The sequence below is a fragment of the Halichoerus grypus genome, chromosome 14 (genome assembly GCF_964656455.1).
Source record: "Halichoerus grypus chromosome 14, mHalGry1.hap1.1, whole genome shotgun sequence".
In the NCBI taxonomy this organism is placed as follows: Eukaryota; Metazoa; Chordata; class Mammalia; order Carnivora; family Phocidae; genus Halichoerus; species Halichoerus grypus.
Window position 1 is genome coordinate 74926521 of NC_135725.1, and position 20494 is coordinate 74947014.

A 20494-nucleotide genomic window follows, 5' to 3' on the forward strand; every position below is an offset into this window, starting at 1 on the left:
TGGTTTCCAGCAGATTTCTTCTTGGCTGCAGGCAAAGCCAAAGGAGCTGGTGATGCTCAGGGGCTCCCTGGTCCCCTTTCATGGTTCTCTTGGGATTCTCGCCCCATTATTATTTTTTTTTTTTAAAGATTTTATTTATTTATTTGAGACAGAGAGAATGAAAGAGAGAGAGCACATGAGAGGGGGGAGGGTCAGAGGGAGAAGCAGGCTCCTTGCTGAGCAGGGAGCCCGATGCGGGACTCGATCCAGGGACTCCAGGATCATGACCTGAGCCGAAGGCAGTCGCTTAACCAACTGAGCCACCCAGGCGCCCTCGCCCCATTATTGCATCGGCTTTTGGCAGCAACCTGAGGCGGGCTGAGAATGGCAGAGTGAGGCTCAGAGAGGGCAGTTCCCTGAGCGGAGTCACACAGCCTGAGCTCAAGGCTCGATTCCGCTCTTCGTGGGAAAGGCTTTGCTGTTCTTCCTCGTGTGCAAGTTCCAAGTGGAGAAACGATAAGAAAGATGATTACATGTGTCCTATCATGACACGTCCCTGCTCAAAATCCTCTTGTGGGTTCCCACCATACTCATGCCTTGTGTGGGCTGGCTTCCGGTTTCTTCTTCTTCTTTTTTTTTTAATTTTTTATTGTTATGTTAATCCCCATACATTACATCATTAGTTTTAGATATAGTGTTCCATGATTCATTGTTTGTGCATAACACCCAGTGCTCCATGCAGAACGTGCCCTCCTCAGTACCCATCACCAGGCTAACCCATCCCCCACCCCCCTCCCCTCTAGAACCCTCAGTTTGTTTTTCAGAGTCCATCGTCTCTCATGGTTCTTCTCCCCCTGGCTTCCGGTTTCTTCTTAACCACCCGCCCCTCTCTGCCTCACCCCTCACTCATTCTGCTCCCATCACGGAGGCCTTGGTCTTCGTCAAACCCACCCGAGAGTGTTCTCGCCTCAGGGCTTCTGTACTTAATGTTCCCACTGCTGGGAACGCCTTTCCCCAGGGGGCCAGCCCTGTGTCCGGCTCACGTTATTTGTCCCCTCAGAGCACCTGCCCGGCTGCCCAGCCACAGCCACCACGCCCCGCCCCCCCCCAACACGGCCTCTCTCTGTCCTCTGACTCTGCTCACTTTTCTTCGTAGCGCCGGTCACTACTGCACAGTCGTTTTCAAAATTTTAACTTTCAATTTCGGCAAAAACCACACAACATAAAATTTACCATCTTAACTGTGTTTAAAGGTACAGGTCACCAGTGCCAAGCACATCCACGTCGTGGTGCAAAAGGCATCTCCAGGACTTCCCCAGCTTGCAAAACTGAAACTCTACACCCACGAAAACAACAGCTCCCCATTTCCCCCTCCCCCGGACATTATCTTTTATATTTATTTGTTTTTACATCTCCTTAATTAGACTGTCAACTCCATTAAGGCTAAAGGATGTTGTCTTCTCATTCACCCCAGGCCTGGAATGGTGCTGGCACATAGAAGTTCAGTGAGTGTTTGTTGAATGAATGAATGAAATATGAAGGTCACGACGGTGACAGCAGCGGGTCTTTACGGGGCACCTGAGTTCAATGCTGGGTACTGCCCTAGGTGCTTTATGCACGTTATGTCACGTGATCCATGCGCCTGTCCTTATATTTCCATTTACAAAAGAGGAAACCAAGGCTCGGTGAGGTGACCTCAGTGGCTGCAGATCATACAGCCATCCGGTAGCAAAGCAGGATAGTTCCAGATCAGCCTGACGCAAGAGATCTTAGCCATCCGCATGTGAGCCCCCGGCTGCGGCCTAGGCTTCAGTTTGCTCCCTGGGGAAAAGAACCCGGCCTCCCCCCATCCCCCCCACCCCCAGGTAGAAGCCGCTCACAAGCATCAGTCTCATGAGCCCCGCGTGTGAGTTGTAATCATATCGCTGAGCCGTCCTGAGGTATGAGTAGGTGCAGCAGGAATGCTTGTAAACTCCCCAAACCTCTTGGATCCAACCGACGTTGCTGTTTATAATTAAGATTTCTGCTTCCTGGGGGTCTGCGGGGGTGCTGAGTGCGTGTGCCTGTGTGTGTTCGTGGACGTGCGTGAACGGTTACTGTGCCTGGGATGTTGCCCAGGCTCTCGGTGTGGTTCTCTGACACTCCGTTTTCTCCTCTGTAAAGTGCAGGTGATAATCCCCCCCCCCCAACACTGCACCTCGTTTGGCTGGTGTAAGGGCTAGAGGGGGTCATGCAGGTGTAGTCTAGGTGAACAGCAGTGCATGGAGGGAATCTACAGGCATCATCTTGTTTATCCCCCTCTGGGGGAGCTGTAGAACTTTGGAGTTCCCAAACACCAGAGCCGAGGGGGACTGAGAGTTCTCATGCCTTCAGCTGAGGTCCAGAGAAGGGTGGAAACCCACCAGACTTGCACGGTAGGTGAGGGACGGTGTCTGAGCCGAGCCCTGGGCTCTCTGTGCCAGGGGGTCTAACGGAGATCTGTGTGACTACTTTGTCTGGACTGGAAGGCCCCTGCCTGGTCTTAGTTCACAGCTGCCCTGAGGTGATGGAAGTTTGAAGTCCCGGGTTTCCCTTCGGAGAGCCCCTAAATCTTAGGAAATGGCTTTGGTGGTTGTCCCTAGGGCCATGAGTAAGCACACACTGGTTTGATTCTCTTGACCTAGAGACCTGGAGGTTGGGCCGTGGGGACAGAGGGTCAGGGTTGGTTCTGGCTTGTTGGCAGAGTCCTTCTCAATCAGGCATTTGGGTGGCCTCTTCCTCCCTGGAATGGGAGCTGGGACGGGTGGGAGGAAGGGAGGCCCCTACTGTGGTTAATATATTTGGTCGGTATGTGTGAGATCTTTTCTGATAGGGGGTTTATGAGAAGGGGCAGGTCTTGACACAGATCCCAGCAGCACATGGTGGTTGAACGTATCCCAGACCCAAAGGTCCTAATTGGCCCACCCATCCACTGAGAGCTCACTCTACCCTGGCTTCGGATGGGCTCACCCCCGTCTGGATTTGGAAGGAATAGTTGGGATCCAGCGTCACTCCGCCATGGGGGGCTGTCTCCCAGTTCAGTTCACAAACCCTGCGGGAGGGGTGAACACCTCCCCTGATGGCATCTGTCTGAGTGCCACTGGTGGGAGAGGACAGCATAGCAAGTGGCCAACCTTGTATGCATCCATTCAGCGAGTGGTCGCTGAACACACACTCCAGCCCTGCCGTGCGCAGAGCATGCAGTGCTGAAAAGGCGGGCAGGGCGGCTGGGCCTCTGCCATCTGATCCACAGGCCCAGACGCCTTCCTGGCCTGATGCCATTTCTCCCCCCCCCCCCCCCCAGGGATACAAGGGCTATCCTGGACCGGCGGGGCACCCCGGAGAACAGGTGAGGGCCGCGGCCTCAGCTCTGCCCTGCTTGCACTCCGCCCCCCTGCTCCATCCCTGTCTGCCCCTGGCCTCCTCCCTGGGCCCTGTTCCACGAGTGAGCCCCAGAACCATCCTGCAGGGGGCGGGGGGACGAGCCTCCCCCTCCTCTCCCGCAGCCACCTCTGCCTGAAAGAGCCGGAGTCCACGCCGACCTGGCGTTGGCATGAGCCTCTCGACTCCAGCCAGAGCCATGAATAGCTGGCCTGTTCCGGACGATGTTAGGGGATATTATGCACGCCGCCACGGGGTTTGCAGGAATTTGGGCTGCACTGGCCCAAGTCAAATAGCAGCCCCTGCCAGCGTGGGAGAGCCAGCCAGGGCTCCTTAGAGCTCTCTCAGTCCTGCGCGGCCAGCACAGGGGGTTTGTCCTTCTGAGCTCGTCTGACCGGTTTCACAGAGTGGTGGGCTGGGGGCCCAGCAGCCGGGTGGCTTCCCCTTCCTCCCCATTCAGCTCGCATTCCTGCCCTGCTCTTTGTCCATTGTGAATAAGCCCCAGTCCCCCACCGCCCCTCAGACCCAGAGCGGGGCAAGGTCTCTCCTTTCCTTATGTTTCTCTTCATTCCTTTGCAGGGGCAGCCAGGACCTGAGGGCAGCCCAGGGGCCAAAGGTTACCCTGGCAGGCAGGTGCAGTATATGGCTTCTGGAAGCTCGGTGGCCATGGTGGTGTGGAGATGGCCACGGGTGCCCCCCAGGCAGAGGGAGGCAGCAGGCTGGGGGCCGAGGAGCTGTGCCTGCCGGGTGGGCCCCGAAGAAAAGGCTATTCAGGGGGCTGGACCAAGGAACCCTCTCTTTGAAGGCAGTAGGGCACAGGACGCTTAGAAAGGGACCTGGTGCTGTGGGGGTGGGGCTTCAGAGGCTCCTCCCACTCAGTCTCCCCACCCCACCCCCCACTCCCCTGGGACTCTGGGGCAGAGTGGGGTCCTCAGTGTGAAGACTGCAGGTCTAACCCCACTCCCTTTCTACAGAGGGGGCAGCTGACGCCCCAAGGAGGCAGGACTTGCCCTGGGTTGCTGGCAGCAGGGAGAACGTTTCCCTATGTCCTTGCCCCTCTGTCTCTTATGTTTCAGGGGTTACCTGGACCCGTAGGAGACCCTGGCCCCAAAGGCAGCCGGGTAAGTGGGCCTTGGCAAGTACCACTCAGGTGGGGCCCTGGGCATTACCTGTCCCCCCAGTGGACCTGATGGGAAGTGAGGGTCTGTGTACAGTGTCTGGCAGGGGGGCTGGCACCTCTGCCCTCCCACCTGAGTGCTCTCTGGAGAGCAAAGGGGCAGCAGGGTGGGCAGGTGATGGGGGATCCTTGAGCCAGGTAAGCCGGCGTGGTGCCCATGCCAGGCGGACTAGGCAGCGAAGGTTCTGTTGGGTGCTCAGCCATGGCCCAGCTGCTACGGTCAGGCGCTTGCTTGCCGTGTCCCCCAGCACATCCCAAGTGCTAGGGGACCTGAGTTGGGGCTACTTTGTCTGCCGTTAGAATCCTCAGAGGTCTCTCTCCTGCTCCCTTCCCAGCCCTTTTTAGAGAGCAGGGGTGGCTGATGGGTGATACTGCTCGGGCCCGGAGGCTGATGGAGCATCTGCTCTCCCTCTCCTGGAGCAGACCCTGAGTAGCCAGCAGCCTCAGTTTGCCCTTCTTTACAATGGGAGTGAGGTCCATTCCTACCTCTAGCATGGTTATGGGGATACCAGGAATTTGGAAGCAAGTACTGCTGAAGAAGGGCTCCCAAGTGGGTTGTGGGTGGTGGAGAAGATTCTGGATGCACTGAATGGGGGTCGATGGAGTTTGAAAGTCTAAGAGATAACGTGGTGGAATCCCCTTGTCTACACACAAGAAAACTGGGGTCATGGTGAGGACTGGACAGCCGCGGTTTGCTCTGCATGCCTAAGGTGGAGCTGGGGTGGGGACCCAGGTGTCCTGAGGGCCGGACTTGCTGCCTCTCAAAGAATGCTCGGCAAGTGGGTCACATAGCCCTCAGTCAGGCCAGGTCAAGGGTGACGTGTCCTCCACTCCCGAGCCAAAGCTATTTATGGCCACAGTCTGGGCCTTAATCCCTGCAGCTGACATGTGGCCGTTAAAGCGTCTGGGAGGTGGGCACGGAGGTGGGTGGGCAAGTTCCTTGGGATGCCATGATGTTGGTGATGATGGTGATGATGTCATGCAGGGGCTGGGGAGGCTCCTGTCCTGTATCCAGCTGTTCCCACGAGCTGTGGCCCCAGACGCATGCTGCTGACATCTGGGGCTGCTTGCTGTTTGCCATGCTGATGGCATCTTGAGACCACATGTGGGCCAGAGTTGGTCTGGCCCCAGGACCCTCCTCTCTGGGTCACAGGGCCCTGAGCAGCCCGGGGGAGCTGGGACCGCTGGAGCCGCCCTCCCTGCCACCACCAGCCTTGTCGTTGGGAAAGTGCTAGAACGCAGCCTTTGGAATTAGGGCAACAGGCTTTGAGAGCTGCTGTGCCCTTAACCAGCTGTGGGATGGCGGGCAAGCTGCTGGACCTCTCTGAGCCCATTTTTTCTCATCTGTAAATCTGGGATATAAGCCCTGGTTGGCAGGATCAATAAATGTCCCTCGTTACAAGGATGACTGTTTACCACAGCGGATGCTGAGGAGGCTCAACGACCTCTTGCCCTCCTAGGGAAGGAGAGATGGTTGTGAGCCTGCGTCGGTTGCTTGTTTGTGGGACGCAGCGTAGCCGAGGGGTTAAGAGGCCTGCCTGGGAGTCCGTTGACCGAATTCCAATACCAGTTTTATCATGTTCCAGCCGTGTGACCCTGGGCAAGTCGCTTCACTTCTGGGCCTAAATGTTCTCACCTTTACAGGGGGCCGACTGATAATACCGTGCTTCCTGGGCTGTAGTGAGGACACGGTAGATGCTTGAATGCACATGAAGCCCTGAGAGCCAGGCCTGGCACGTGGCTTGTGCTCAGTAAATATTCACTTCGGGGAGCGTTATTATTAAAGCATTCCATAAACATCTAGAGAGCGCAGACAATGATAGGAGCTCTGGGCTAGGTCCCTGCCCTTGAGAAGTTCCCAGGCTAATGAGGACATGAAACATGAACACAGATAATGGAAGATACATTGGAGAAAGTGGTAAATCCTATTAACAGAGGAGCAAATATGGTGCGTGGGTGGAGGGAAGAGATGGGTTCTGCTTGCCAGAGGCGAGGGCACTGGAGCCGGGCTTCGAAGGGATGACTGCCGTCGCTGGGGTGGGAAGGGCACAACTTGGAGGCAGAAAGTCAGGTGCATCCGAGGGCAGTGGACCCCCAGCTCTGCCCCGACTACTTGTGCCCCTTTATCTCCAGAGCCTGGGTGTCCTTGTCTGTGAGGTGGGGGAGCGGACGGCCAGGCCGCAGTGTCGTCCGGTGGGTCGAAGGCAGTGTCGTACGCGTGCCTGAGGGGCAGCCGCTCTTCCTGCAGGCGTTCAAGGCAGCCGTGGGTGGATGTGAGCCCCAGCCTAGGAGGAAGCATCGTGGAAGCCACGGGCACCCAGCAGGGTCCCTCGGAGCGGGGGGAACCTGGTGCCCCTCTAGCATCTAACCCAGCCGAGAGCTTCCTTTCTGCAGGTCCGGGAGCCCCGGCATGGGGCGGGCCTCCCCCTCCCACCCCAAGAGCGCCCGTGCCCTTCCCTGGCGTGAGGGTATGTGCCTTTGGACTACATCGTGGAAGCCAGCACCATGCAGTCCATGGGCATATACACTTGCCTCAAGGCCTGTGTCATCGAGGAGCTGCCGGAGCTGCCACCGCCACCAGCGAGGAAGAGGAGCCTGGGTGTGGGAGGGCAGCGAGGGGGGCTGGGACGGGTCGGGCCAGCCACGCCCCACCACTCAGTCCCTCTGACCCCCTACGTGCTCTTTCCTAGGGCTACATTGGACTCCCAGGGCTCTTCGGCCTGCCAGGGTCCGATGGAGAGAGGGTGAGTAGGCTTTCTTTGTTTACCTCCTGCCCACCTACCCACCCCTTCTGCCTGGAGAAGTCCGGGAGTCCCTCCTAGAGGAGGTGCCCTTGAGTTGAACAGGAGTCTGCCAAGGGGTCAAGGCAGACCCCTTCCAGACATAAGGGATAGCGGGTGCAAAGTCAGGGAGGTATGGTAACTTGGCAAGTTTAACAGTGTACACTGTCAAAGCTCTGAGCGTGAGGCAGGAAATGGTAAGGAGACGAGCTTGGAGGGGGCACCTGGGCGAAGTGACGCGGGCACTCAGGGCCCGGGTCAGGAAGTGGACTTGATTCTGAGAGCATGGGCAGTTTCTGAAGGGCTTTCAGCAAATGAGAAATGGGCCCACTTTGTATTTCAGATCAAGTGTCTGCAAGTTGTCTGTTTTTGTAAAAGTGTGATTGAACACAAGCATGCTCATTTGGTTACCTGCTGTCTACGGCCACTTTTACTTGTGGTGCAACAGAAAAGACCACGTGGCCCGCGGGCCTCTTCCTCCCTGTCACCTCCCAGCCGGAGCCCATATTTGGGACTCATCAACAAGCTGGATAGAGAGGACCTTGGGGGGGCAGCAGGAGCACCTGCTAAATACCAGGGATGCTGGGCACTCTCCTAGGCATTTCCCCAGCTCAGGTCCACGCACACCCCAGCCCTTCCATGTGACGGGCACATAACTGGCTTGTACTGTGTGTGACCTGTGCGCTAGGCCCTCTGCGACTTCCTCTCGTGGGTGGCTCTGGGGCTGGTTTGGGACAGCACTGGTTGTCCCCCGTGGAATCCTGTCCTGACCTCTTCCCTGTCTCTCCCCTACAGGGCCTGCCTGGTGTTCCTGGCAAGAGGGGCAAGATGGGTAGGCCGGTAAAGATTTTCCGTGTCTATTATGCAGACTCTATGGGTGAATCTGACGTCCCGGGGGCCATACCGCCTCGTGCACCTGCAGCCTGGGCGTTCTCTTCTTCTGTCCGCTCGGCCGTTGCTCTGCTCTGAGTGTGTGGGCCAGCATGCGGGGCTGTCTGGGTCTCGTGTCCTGCTGCCAGGACCCTGACCAGCGGCTGCCTGGCTGGAGCTGGGGCCTGCCGTGGCTCTGGGCCCCTCTGGGATGGCTCCTGTGTGTGTGTATGTGTGTGTGTGTGCGTGCAACAATTGTTCTGCAGTGTGGTCCTGCATCTGGGGGCTTCTGTTGTCTGGGTCAGTGGTGTCTGTGGGCCTGCTTGGACTGGGGGATCATGGCTAGACCCGGGTCTGGGCTCCTATCTCAGAACACCCTCAGTCTCCGTGTTGTCTTGATGTGGCCAGAGTCACATGTGCACCTGCTAGGCTAGAGGGCGGTGGGGCTTGTGAGCAGGCCTACAGTGGGTGTGACCCCAAGAGGGGCTGCCCGTAAGCCCTGGTTCATCGGCTTTGCGCAGGACCCTCCAGTGTGGCGGGAATTGCTTTCCTCCTGCTTGGGTATCTCCAGGGCAGGAAGAGAAAGCCAGGGCACAGAGAGGTTGAGTCACTTGCCCACAGCTTCACGGTCAATAAGGGAGCGGGATTCTAACACCGCCATTCGCCTCCAGGGCCTCTGATCTCAATGGTGGGTCAAGATCTCAGATTCACTGGCCGACAATAATGTTGTAGAAGCCGATGCCCCAGAATCTTCACCTGGTGGGCGAGGCATTAATTCCAATGCTCTCATTACTCACAAGGGGAAGCTGAGGCTCCCCCTGGAGTGATATATCCCACATCCTTGCTGCCAGTGGAGGGAGACCCCAGACTATAACGGAGGCATATTTCTTTCAGGCCTGACCTCCATTGGTGGCTTAAGGCCCCATGTGGCTGCCCACAGGTTAACCCCTAGACTTGGAAGCATCATCAGCTTGGGGTCTGGGCTTCCCTCTGCTGGTGGCTGATGGAGAAGGGACTGTGGGGGAGGTTGGAACTTGAGAGATGGCTGGAAGGGGGCCAGGAGAACTCATTGGTGCCTAGAAAGGGGCTTGTCTGTGACTCTGGGGTTGACATGCATGATCACGGGATCTTACCCATAGTGTATGGATCTGGGCCCTGTGGGGCCGAGTGTGGTATGCAAAGAAGAGCAAGATCCAGGTCCTGGTCTCAAGGACCAGAGGGGCACCTCATCCTCCGACTAGACCTTTCTGTGGCCGACAGCGGCTCTGTGCCTGGGGGTCTAATACCTGACACCTGGATCTGGGCAAGGAGTAGCACCTAATGCTTCTCACTTTAGGGCAAGACCTGGCATCTGTGAGGGCTGGGCTGGTGTCTGGATCTGCTCCTCAAGCCAGGTGACCTTGGGCAAGGAGACCCATCCATCCATCCATCCATCCATCCATCTGGCCATCCATCCAGTGAATATTGAGCATATATCGTGGGCCAGGCCCTATGCTTAGTGCTGAGCAATGAGCAAGACAAAGTTCCCATTTTCACGGACAGGTGGACAGACAATGATCGAACGAGGGAATGAGCAATGAGTGAATGAATGTCAGATGATGCTGAGTGTTAAGATAGAGTGGGTTAGGGAGACAGTGAGTGCTTGGGGTATAGACTGTTAGGTGAGTTGATCCAGGAATCCTCCTCACTTCTTGTGAAACCTTATTGAGGTGAGAATGGGAGCCCTGTGGCAATCTGGGGAAGAGCTTTTCAGGTTGAGGAGATAGTAGGTGCAAAGGCCCTGGGGCATTATTGGCTCAAAGCCTTTGAATTGAAGTTTTCCCCTGTGAGAAATGGGGATAATAACTTCTAGCTCATGGGGTCATTCCGCTTGTCACCTAGGAAGTGCTCCGTAAATAGCAGCAGTTGTTATTCTTGTTTGTAGCTTCATGGGTGGCTGAGGCTGTCTATGCTGTGTCACTTTGAGCCAATGACCTCACCTCTCTGGACCTGTTTTCCCAAAGTCTAAGTTGCAGAGGAGGGACAGTTGACTTCCTTAGATGTTCTCAGCTGGGCCCTGTGCCCTCACTCAGGTCTGCCTCCAGAGCCACCCGTGAGGGATTTGCTCAGACTCTATCCTGGGAGGCTGCCAGAGCGCCGGGCACTGCCACTTTACAGATGAGGAGATGAAGCCTCGGGGGGTGAATGACATGGCCAAGGTCTTGAGGCTTCGGGGGGTCATTGCTGGGTTGGAATGCAGCAGCCGGAGATTTTGCCTCTTGCCCCAGAGTGTAGCTGTTGAGCGAATGCATTCCAGAGTCTCCTGAGCATGGAGGAGGGATGTGCCAGGCGCCAGCTGCCCTCTTCCCCTTCCCCCTTTTTCCTCCTCCCAGTGGCCTCTTCATCCGCCTACTCCCCGCCATGTACTTGTTTGCTCCTTGGAGCTGAAGGCCAAGCTGCTTGTGGCCAGGAAGGCAGCGCCCTCTCGGTCTGAGGTGCTCAGCGCCATTTTGCCATCTGCGCGTGAGAGGAGACTGCTCATTCATTTTTCGTTCAACAAAAATTTACTGGACACCTACCAGGTGCCGGGTGCTGGAGATAGCACTTGTAAACCAAAACATAGCCCCCAAAAGGCCCTTTTGCCTGCATGGCATCTGAACTACGTAGGATTCCCCCACTGATTCTCCGAGGTGAGATTGACTACACCTGTTTTCCAGCCTCGGCAGCCGAGACTCAGTCAAAGCCATTTGCTCAGAAACCCTCTGGGGGCCTCACCAGACTCGAAGCCCCAGAACTGATGATTCAGTTCTGCTTCCTTGCTCCTTGCCTTTAACTTCCTAAGATTGTGCCCTGTCCTTCATGATGGGCTGGTCTTTGGCACTACAGTGTCAGGCATGGGTGGGAGGAATCCCCCTTCTTCAACAGGGGGGCCACACAATACCCCTGAGGGCCGTGAAAGTCCCCTTGACCCTGGCCCAGCGCCATGGCTATCAAGTGGGCAAGGTCTGCACTGGATATGATTTAATAGTGTAGGGAGCAGGACTGCATGGCACCGAGTCCCTACGGCCTTTGTCTCTGCCCATGCCGGGCCCCTAAGTCTGCAAATACCCTCGGCCCACACGCTCCCTAAGTGGTCTTTATGGCCATTCCCCTGTTGCCAGTGCTCCTGAGCCCTTGATCTGGCTAGTGGGCTGGGGGGAGCCGTGGGGGGCGGCGCTCCTTCTGCAAATGTCCTCTTGTCAAAGCTTTGGGCCAGGCGATTTCTAGGCATGTATCAACAAAAGGAAATGTTGGGAGAATGAGCTGAATTCCCTCATGCCAGATTGCAGCTGGCCTCATTTCTGGCAGGGCTGGTGGTGATTTTGCTGTAGTTCATCTCTCTCCAGCGAGCAGAACTTTGGGCTCGGGCACGCGGCCTCCTTAGCATCAGGTCGGGAAGGAGGGTGTGTGGGAATCTTTTGCTGATGAGAGCCCTAAAGGAGACGCTAGAGGTCAGAGCATATCAGAGCTGCAAGAACTTCAGTGATGAGCTGGCCTGACCTCTCTGTCAGAAAGATAAGCAGACAGAGCTCAGAGAGCCCAGTAATTTGGCCAAAGTCACACAGCAAGTTGATGGCAGGGTCAGGACTCGACCCCAGGACCTTTGCTTGCTTTCTACCTTACACTTCTCTCTGCGCTCCTATCTTTAGCTCCAAAGGAAAGCTTAGGCTAAAGCTCTCATCTCCTCACGTCTGCTAGAATGGAAAGTGTGTCGTGGTTTTCTGAGGAGGGGTCCAGATATAAGATGTTGCAGACTTGGTTGGAGCTGAAGGGGTTTCTCCTGGGCTGTCCTGGCTTGTTCTGGGCATGGCACAGCGACACTTGCAGCTGGGACAAGGGTCCCTCCCAGGAGTTAGGAAGACGTTGCAGTGAATCTTCTTGCTGGGCGGGCGCTCTGTGAACTCACTTTCAAGCCCGCTGGAATGCCTGGCAGAGGCCGGCCACTGCTCACAGCGTGTCTCGTGGCCTCTGGCCGGGCCTGCGAGGCTGGTCTTGTGTAGTGAGTCAGGCTGGCAGACCCTCAAGCTTACAGCTGGAAAGGCCCAACCCTGGCTTCCACTCCATCAGTGTGTGGGTCAGGGACAACTGGGACTTGCCCAAGGCCACACGCCCATGGCGGGTGGGAAGAGCTGCTGCTATGGTGCATTTGGTTTCGGGATCCTTTCCAATTCTCAGACTGTGGGGAGCAGGGAGCAAAGTGACAGAGGTCTCGTGTTTCCAGGTGGGGAAACTGAGACCAAGATGGATGAGAGTTTTTCGCAGTGGTGATGCTGGGGGTGCGGGTTGGTCCCCAGTGTCCCATACTTGAGCTAGAGCTGCCCAGGGCTATTGGTGACCCTGGGATCCTGGCGAGAACTTGACCTACCTATCTCCTACTTGTTCCCTGAGGTGACTCTTCTTAGATGGGCTCCTTAGTGGATTCCAAAAGGGCAGGGTGAAACATGCTCAGCATTGTGACCTCAAGGGGTCTTTCCATGTCAGCACACTTGGAGTGCGCACGTGTTCTAGAAAGGACTACGGCAGGCTGCAAGTGCAGCAGGAGGGATGCAGGTTAAGCTTGCCCAGGAATATCCTGACTGTGGAGAATCTCAACACTATAAAGAGGGCCCTGAGATCCTTCTGGGGGCTCTTCCGAGAGGTTATTCTGTACTCCCACTGTTGATGCAAACCAGAGCTAGCGTGCGCTGGCTCAGTAGAGCATGCCGGGGCTGCATTACGACATCCCACCTCCTCAGCCCAGCTCTGCTAGGGGAGTTGGCAAGACAGACCATTTCGTAGGTCAGGGAGCTGAGCCTTCGAGGCATTAGTGGGACTTCTGATCCCGGAGACTTCATGCCTCCCCTGCCTCTCCAGCCCACCTTCTGGAGCAGACGGATGGGGTAGACATTGCCTGGAGGCAGGGGAGTGGCTGAGGTGGCCCTCAGGGGCCTCCTCAGACCTTGGCATCCTGCTGTGGATGTGGTGACAAGGACCGCCCTCTCTTCACAGCTATTCCTCTGCATTGCTGTAGCTAAGATAGAATTTGGAGTCCCTTCCTGGAGCCTGATTCTGTCTCCTCCTGGGCCTTGTTCTGCTCAAAGTACAAGGCGTCCAGTTCCCCGGGGGCCCCGACCTGGGGAAGTGGTAACACCACGTGGCTGGGGCCCCGGCAGGGTGCCGAGCTCATTCCTTGGGCCTCGGGCCAGCCTGCTGCAGCCGGGAGCTCAGGCCTGCGGAGGAAGGTCCCGCTGCTGGCCCAGCTGGGACTGCACTCCATGCACGAGGAGATATGGCCAGAGGGAAGCAGAGTGGGAGGAAAGTGGGGCCTCACATCTAGCTTGGCGGCCGCCTCTCTGAGATCCAAAAGGGCCAAGCATCGGGGCCCCGGGGCAAGTGCTGGAAATGAGATATGTCTCCAGCGGCAGAGGGGTGACACAGGCTGGTGGGTGATGGGCCCTTGTGCATGCTCTGGGCCTCAGTCTCCCCATTGGTGCAATGAGGTGTAGCTTGTCAAGAACAGCTAGGGTCTTTCTATCTTAGAGATTGTTCCAATCGCAGATTTGTTCCAGCGCTTTTAAAGCTCCTATCTTTTATCCCCCAACCATTATGCTCTTAATTACTCATCTTATTGGGCTGCTGGAGTTTGCTCTTACTGTCTTTGTTCTTACTCTGCTGTTATCAGCCACTGGCTAGCTTTGGACCCTTTTTGTCTGCAGAAATGCCTTCCTTTGGGATTTTGACCTTTCTGATGGTCTCTCCCTTGCTTATACCCCAGAGATGTGCCTTCACGTTCCTGCTGCCAGCAAGGGACACCTTAGCTCATCCTGTTTGTATGCCCCATTGTACAGCAGAGCAAACTGAGGCTTGGAGAGGCCCATGGTGATGGAGCCAGGACTGGCATGGGATTGCGCTGCTTCCAAACCTTCATGGGGGAGGCTGGCCTGGCAGCTGGGTCTGAGGGGAGTCCCTGAGCCAGCCTGAAGTGGCCTCTGAGTGCAGAACGATGGGTGTGAATATAGTGGGCGTTGTAGCCAGGATGTGTGCCTGGGGGATGGTGTCAAGGGCTTCATCTTGCCCTAGGCTGGGTGGCATTCCTGTGTGTAGAGGAAGAGGCTCCTTCCTTCTAGGCCTCATCTAAGGGTTGGGACAAGTGTTCTTAGAGAATACACCCCGCACCCCAGCCTGAGCAGGACAGTGGGTCAAGTGAGGATCTGCCCGAGGTCATACAGCCAGAGCTAGTCTCCAGACACTGGACTTGGCGAGCAGAGCACAGACTTCCTGAGTTCTGCCCTTCATGGGCCATGTGGAGTTGGCCAGGTGCCTGGCTGGATGGCATTGGCCTTGTCCCCTGATAGATGGTCCTCCTCTCCTGCCAGGCCCCTAACCCCAGCCTCCAAAGGTGAAGGCAGAAACGTAATGCCTTCAGAAGTCTCCCCTCACCACAGCCCACCCAGCTGATGTCTCCAGTCCCAAGAGGGGAGACGGCTCTCCCTTACAGCTTGTCAAAGAAGGGTCGGGTTGGGGGGAGGCTGAAATTTGCCAGGGGGACCCAAAGTATGTGGGGAGAGGAATCTTAGATAGGATCAGATGTACCCCCACAAAGACTTGACCTGGAGATGGGCCTGTAGACACACGCACACACCCTTGCCACTCTCTGAAACCAGCTGAATACATATTCTAGCAGCTTCTATGTGCCATGATCTGCCCGTGTGCAGCTCATACAAACTTGATGGAGTTTAGAGAGGTGGGGACCTAGACTCAGCTGTTACCACAGACTTGCTTTTCTTTGCCTTAGCCAAGTGACATTGCCTCTCCGAGCCTCAGTTTCCCCATCAGTTAAATGGGACTGATAACCTTTCCTTTAAGGGTAGATGTCAAAGGCAAATGAGGTTTTGCCTGCAAAGTGACTGGCTTGATCCGAATCTCATTATTCTGTCCTCACGTCCTCCTTTGGGTGTCTGAACGAAGCCACACCTCCTCAAGGATGAAGGCCAACCCCTGCCCTTCTGGTCCAAGAGGGTTCCCTGACAGAGGAGGGATCTCAGGAGAATAAGACAGCTGAACAGGGCAAGGACAAAAGCCTGGATGCACATACATTTCAAGGTCTCTTTGCTCAGTCAGGAGAGACGTTTTCAGTGGTTTGGGGTTTGTCCTTAGGTTTAATCTATTCCCTGGATTCCCCCAGCTGTGTTAGAAACCAGACACAAATTGTCCTCTGTGAGGAATCTTTACTGAACAGCTCAGGCATCCATTTGGTCAGAAAAACATGTGCTGTGTTTTTTATTAAATTTCCCTGGAAAAACAATGATTTGAATTCAAGCAGGGGAGAAAAACAGGTTTCCCTAAATTCCAACCTTGAGGACTTTCTCTTCCCTTTGAAGCGAAATGGAATTGCCCCCTACCCCTACCCTGGTCCCCAGAGGTGTCCCCAGAGCCATGTTTTTCTAGCTGCCTGTCTCCCCAGAGAGTATGGAGTTGGGGTCAGGGATGGGATGAGAGGGCCAAAGCTGCCTGGGCTGGCTGGCCTGGCCCCTCTCTGGGCTGCTGAAATTTACTTCTGGCAGTGGGGCTGATAGTCACCCACCGTGTGACCTTGCATAACGTTGACATTTACCCTTCCAGAGCCTTGCTGTCTTTATCTGTAAAAATGGGGATCGTGATTGCATAGGGCAGCTTTTGAAGAGCATGTCATAGCCTCAGAAGGTCTGAGCTGGAAAATGCTGCAGAAGCCTTCCCTTCTTCAACTAGTCAGGAAACTGAGGCCCACTGGGGAAAGGGTTGTCCTTAGAAGGCTTGGCAAGTCAGCTACTGGTTCAAGCCTAGCCTCTGATTCTTGACCTCAGTTCTTGTCCGTCCTGCCTCCTTGGTCCGGGTCTTGGTGTTTGTTGAGGGCGTCGCGTGACTGGGGACCCCACCGCCTGCCCAGATCCCAGAACCAAAGAGTGAGACTGCATGGACATGTCCTTGTGTGCCCCCGGGGGTTTGGATGGAAGCCGCCCCACAGGTATAAACACTAATCTGCAGATGTTTCTTCTCTCTTGTGCCTTCAGGGGTTTCCTGGAGACTTTGGGGAAAGAGGTCCTCCTGGACTGGATGGGAACCCTGTAAGTATTTCAAGTCTTGGGGAACAGGAAAGAGATTCCAGAGCAAAACACAACAGGTTTGAGGAATCCAAGCTTTGGGGTCAGACAAGTTGGGTCACATCCCACCCCTGCCACCTCTGAACCCCAAGCTCCTATCCACTGTGGGTATCCTGTACCCCCCAGGAAAGCACCCCCCCAGCTCACTGAGCCCCTGGTTCTAAAGCCCCAGACCATGCCGCATCCCCAAGGACTCAGGAAGGTTCTGGGTCACTCCCTACGGGGAAGCCAGGGCGACTACCGTCTTACAAAGCATCAACAATGTTTATGAGGCAGCAGTGCCCTTGCGGAGCTGATGGTTTGCAGGCCCTGTGTGGAGAGAAGAGCTGAGTTCTAAAGAAATCTTCAACATAGGCATGTTTATAGAGTTTGTAAATAATCGGAGGCCTGTCATCGAGGAGCCAGGTCAGCCTGCCCTGAGGTGCTGAGCCTGCCTTTCCCTTCCTGTTCCAGGCTCAGGCTCAGGCGGGAGAGGAAGCTTGTTCTCTGCCCCAGGGGAGCAGACTAAGTCCAAAGCTCTTTGGAACACCTGCCATGTTCCCACATCTCTCTTTGGGCCTTCCCACCGAAGCAGCTGTGGCCAGCTGTGCTCTCTGTAGAGGTGACTGCTGGCTCCACGATCAGCCCCTGATGGTGTAGGGATTTCAATTCCACAAATGCTCCCTGAGCCTGACCCCGCTTGGGCTCACCCAGCAACCATGGGGGCTTAAGCCCTGGTCTCAGAGCCGGGTGGACCAGGGTTTGAGTCCTGCTGCATCACTTGGACACATCGGGTCCCCTCTCGGATTCTCAGTTTCCCTCTCTGTAAATCTGGGGGTCGGAATGCCAGCCCCAGAGGGCTGGTGTAAGAGTGAAGTGAGAGGGGATGGGAAGGCGGTCGGCTCACAACAGGTGTCCCTGGATGGGGCAGTTGTAAACAGTAGGTCACAGCGGGCACATCGCCTGCCCTGGAGGAGCTCACGGCTGTCTGTCCGGTCCATCGCACCAGGCAGAGTGAGATGTGTGGGGTCAAGGGCCCCGGGTGCTGTGGAAGAGGGATAGAGGAGCAGGGAGACTCCTGGGGAAGGTGACGTTGGATTGGGTTGAGGAGAGAGGTGAGGGGACATTCCATGTGGAGGAAAGGTCACCAGCGAAGGCACGGAGGTGAGAAATTGGAGCCTCTCCTTCGGTACATCAGTTATCGGGTCAGGCATTATAATACGTGATGTCATCCCCGAAGCCGCCTTGGGGAGGCACAGCAGTGTCTTTATCCTCAGATCCTGGGGGAGCAGAAAGAGGGCCTGGTGAATGGCCCCGGCTTGGCCACGCAGTTGTTGAGTGACCTTGGACAAGTCACTTCCCTTCCCTGGGCCTCGCTTCCCTCATTTTAAAGCCAAGGCGGCGTCTCCCCTCCGCTTCTTCTTGGTGGCTGTAGTGATAGCCTCCTGTCTGGGCCCACCCGAAGCAAGACAAACACCTGGAGGGTGCTGGCAATTCCCACTGATATTCAGCATTTCTAGAAGCCCCCATTTTTATTCATGCCTTGCATCTTGAACTTGATCCAGACCCCTCTACCTGTCTTTTCTGGTGCAAGCAATGGATGGTCCATTTTTAGAGACGAGGAGATGGAAAGTTGCCCATGCCATACACAGCCGCATCCCCTGACTCCCAGGCGAGAGCCCTCTCCAGCATCTGGGAGGCAGAGACCTGACAGCCTACTTCGTGAAGGCGGGCTTCTCTCAGGGCCCCAGCACCTCCTGGCTGGGAGAGGGAGAGAGGCTGGCCCGGTGGCTCTCAGCTTCGAGCTGAGCCACTGTGTTATTTCCTTGCGCTTGACCTTGGGCACATCACATAACTCTCGAGCCCCAGTGTTACCATCTATGAAGTGAAGGTGAAATGAGATCTGGGCCAGACACCTGGCCCATCTTTATTGTCAGGATCAGGATTCCACCTCTTCTTTCACACGTAACTTACAAGTGGAAAATACTGGGTCTGGAAATCCAGCCTCCCTGTTTTACAGATGTGGAAAGCTGAGGGCAGAAGAGGGAAGGGTCTTGTCCAAACTTCAGGCCAGGCTCCAAGAGTCACTAATCAGGCACAAGGAATGGTCAGCTCCAGAGGATCCCACCAGGTGCCCACAGGGGGATAGCGTGGAGGGAGTGGCCCAGGAGGGAGACAGGGCAAGTAACCGCTTTGCTCTCTTCTTATCTGCAGGGAGAATTGGGCCTGCCAGGGCCCCGAGGAGTCCCCGGCCTCATTGTAAGTACACAGATGCCTGGGTGGCGGGGTGTGGGGAGCAAGCGACAAGTCCTGCTGGAAAGGTCCCTCTCTCATCAAACCCCAGGAGGAGCTGGGGGAGCAGGACATAATCAGTCTGGCCAGGGCGCAGAGGGAGGAAAGCCCTGCTGTGTGTCCTCAGGTGGATCACCCACCTTCTCTGAGCCTCTTTCTTCATTAGTTAAATGAAGGCAGGTGCTTGGAGCATGAGAGCGCGGATGTGCTTTCACACCTGCTGCCTGCCCATCGTACCGCAGGGAGGTCTAGGTAGGTGATAGCATGCCCACCCACAGGTGAAGTGGCTGGCCGAGGAGCTGAGGTCATGTCAGGCCGTCTTCCTCATCCTTTCCATCACAGCACTGACTCTGGAGCCAGACCCCCAGAGTTCAAGTCATAGATCTGCCCCATCATGACTGTGTGACCTGGGTGAAGTTGCTTACCCTCTCTGAGCCTTAGTTCTCATCTGTAAGATGGGGATGATGATAGAGTACTCTGGGGGTGGTTGTGAGGATTAACTGAGGCCTTGGTCCAGGGGCTAGCATTTAGTAAGTGTGCCCTGAGAGGAAAATATCATTATATTAATCATTGCTATCACCTCCTGACATGCCTGGGACTGAAAGAGGCCTGTGCACATGGAGGTGGGAGGCAGGCTGACCTCTGACTCCATCCAGATTAGGGTAGGCCTTGTGGAGTGGTTCCATGAGCCAAAACCAGGGCCTCCTGCTGGGCCCTCAGAGTGGGACCTTGACCTTGGGTCTGGCCACAAGAACCATTGAGAGGTTCAGGCCTGGGAAATGACTCTAGGAGCTTTCCCCAGGGTCTCATGCCCCTTTGCTCTGTCCTCTGGTCATTCCTCATGGGGCTTGAGTCTGGGGGGCCATGGAGGGATATAAGTAGGCTGTTCCCTAGTTTGACTAATGGGCTGCCGGCTTTGGCTACCCCAGCAACTATGCCACGAAATTCTGTTCAGAGGGAGGCTGGAGAAGGCCCCAGGGGAGTTCAGGGGCCCCATTGTTTAGGGGTGGCCAGTCCTGGCAAGAGGGCCCAGAGGTTCCCAGTGGCAACGGGTGAGTGCAGAACCTGGGCAGGGTAGGGGCGGAGGGTCTGCACCCTAGGCTCGCCTCCTGGTTCTGTGCTCTTCAGCTATGGCCCCAGGGAACCCCTTCATAAGATGGGATCCTTGTGCCCACGAGAGCTTTGTAAAGAGCCAGGAGGGCTTTGTAAAGAGTCTGAGCACCACAGATGCCCACAGTCCAGTGCAGTCCTGTGGCTAAGGGGGCAGTCCCTGCAACCAGACCACCTGGGTTCGGATCCTAGCTCTACCACTGGTTGAATTCAGATGCTGAGCAAATTTCTTAACCTCCCTGTGTCTCACTTTCTTCATCTATAAAATGGGGATAATAGTAGTACCTAACTTAGACTTTTGTTGTGAAGGTTTAAAGAAACTAGTACATAAAAAGTGCTTCGCACATAGTAAGGACTCAAGAAGTGCTCGTCATAATAATAATAGTTATTGTTAGTGCACCCACACACATGTATGTTATGCATGGTAGCAGCCCTCTGGATTGCTGTGTAGAGAAAGATTTCAAAGTCACATTGGAACTTAATGGGAGACACGGGCTGTGATCAATGAGTGACATCTCCTTGGCTTGGGGCAGTGAAATGTCCACCTATGAGTCATGCATTTGTCATCCCCGATGTCCATGCAGCAGGACTTTGCTGGGCATCTTCTTTGGCACAAGGCACTGCCTAGATGCTTTGGAAAAGGAATATCTGCAACGAGAGGTAGAGAACCCCAGTTTATGAGGACCCCCAAAGTCTTGTAGTCCTGCCTCCTCTAAGCTCACAGGGATGCCTTCTGGAACATCCTGGTCACACAGTGATTACACTCCAGC

General features: G+C 55.7%; 1 protein-coding gene across 3 annotated transcripts in view; it reads left to right on the forward strand.

Moving 5' to 3' along the window:
• The window catches only part of COL27A1 (collagen type XXVII alpha 1 chain), a 135992-nt gene that overhangs the window by 40737 nt on the left and 74761 nt on the right, over window positions 1-20494 (forward strand). For all 3 annotated transcript variants that reach the window (XM_078061643.1, XM_036121912.2, XM_036121913.2), the window contains exons 8-14: window positions 3302-3346; window positions 3958-4011; window positions 4455-4499; window positions 7246-7299; window positions 8131-8175; window positions 16254-16307; window positions 18537-18581. In XM_078061643.1, coding sequence (XP_077917769.1) covers window positions 3302-3346; window positions 3958-4011; window positions 4455-4499; window positions 7246-7299; window positions 8131-8175; window positions 16254-16307; window positions 18537-18581 — 342 coding nt within the window. The remainder of the gene's footprint in view (window positions 1-3301; window positions 3347-3957; window positions 4012-4454; window positions 4500-7245; window positions 7300-8130; window positions 8176-16253; window positions 16308-18536; window positions 18582-20494) is intronic.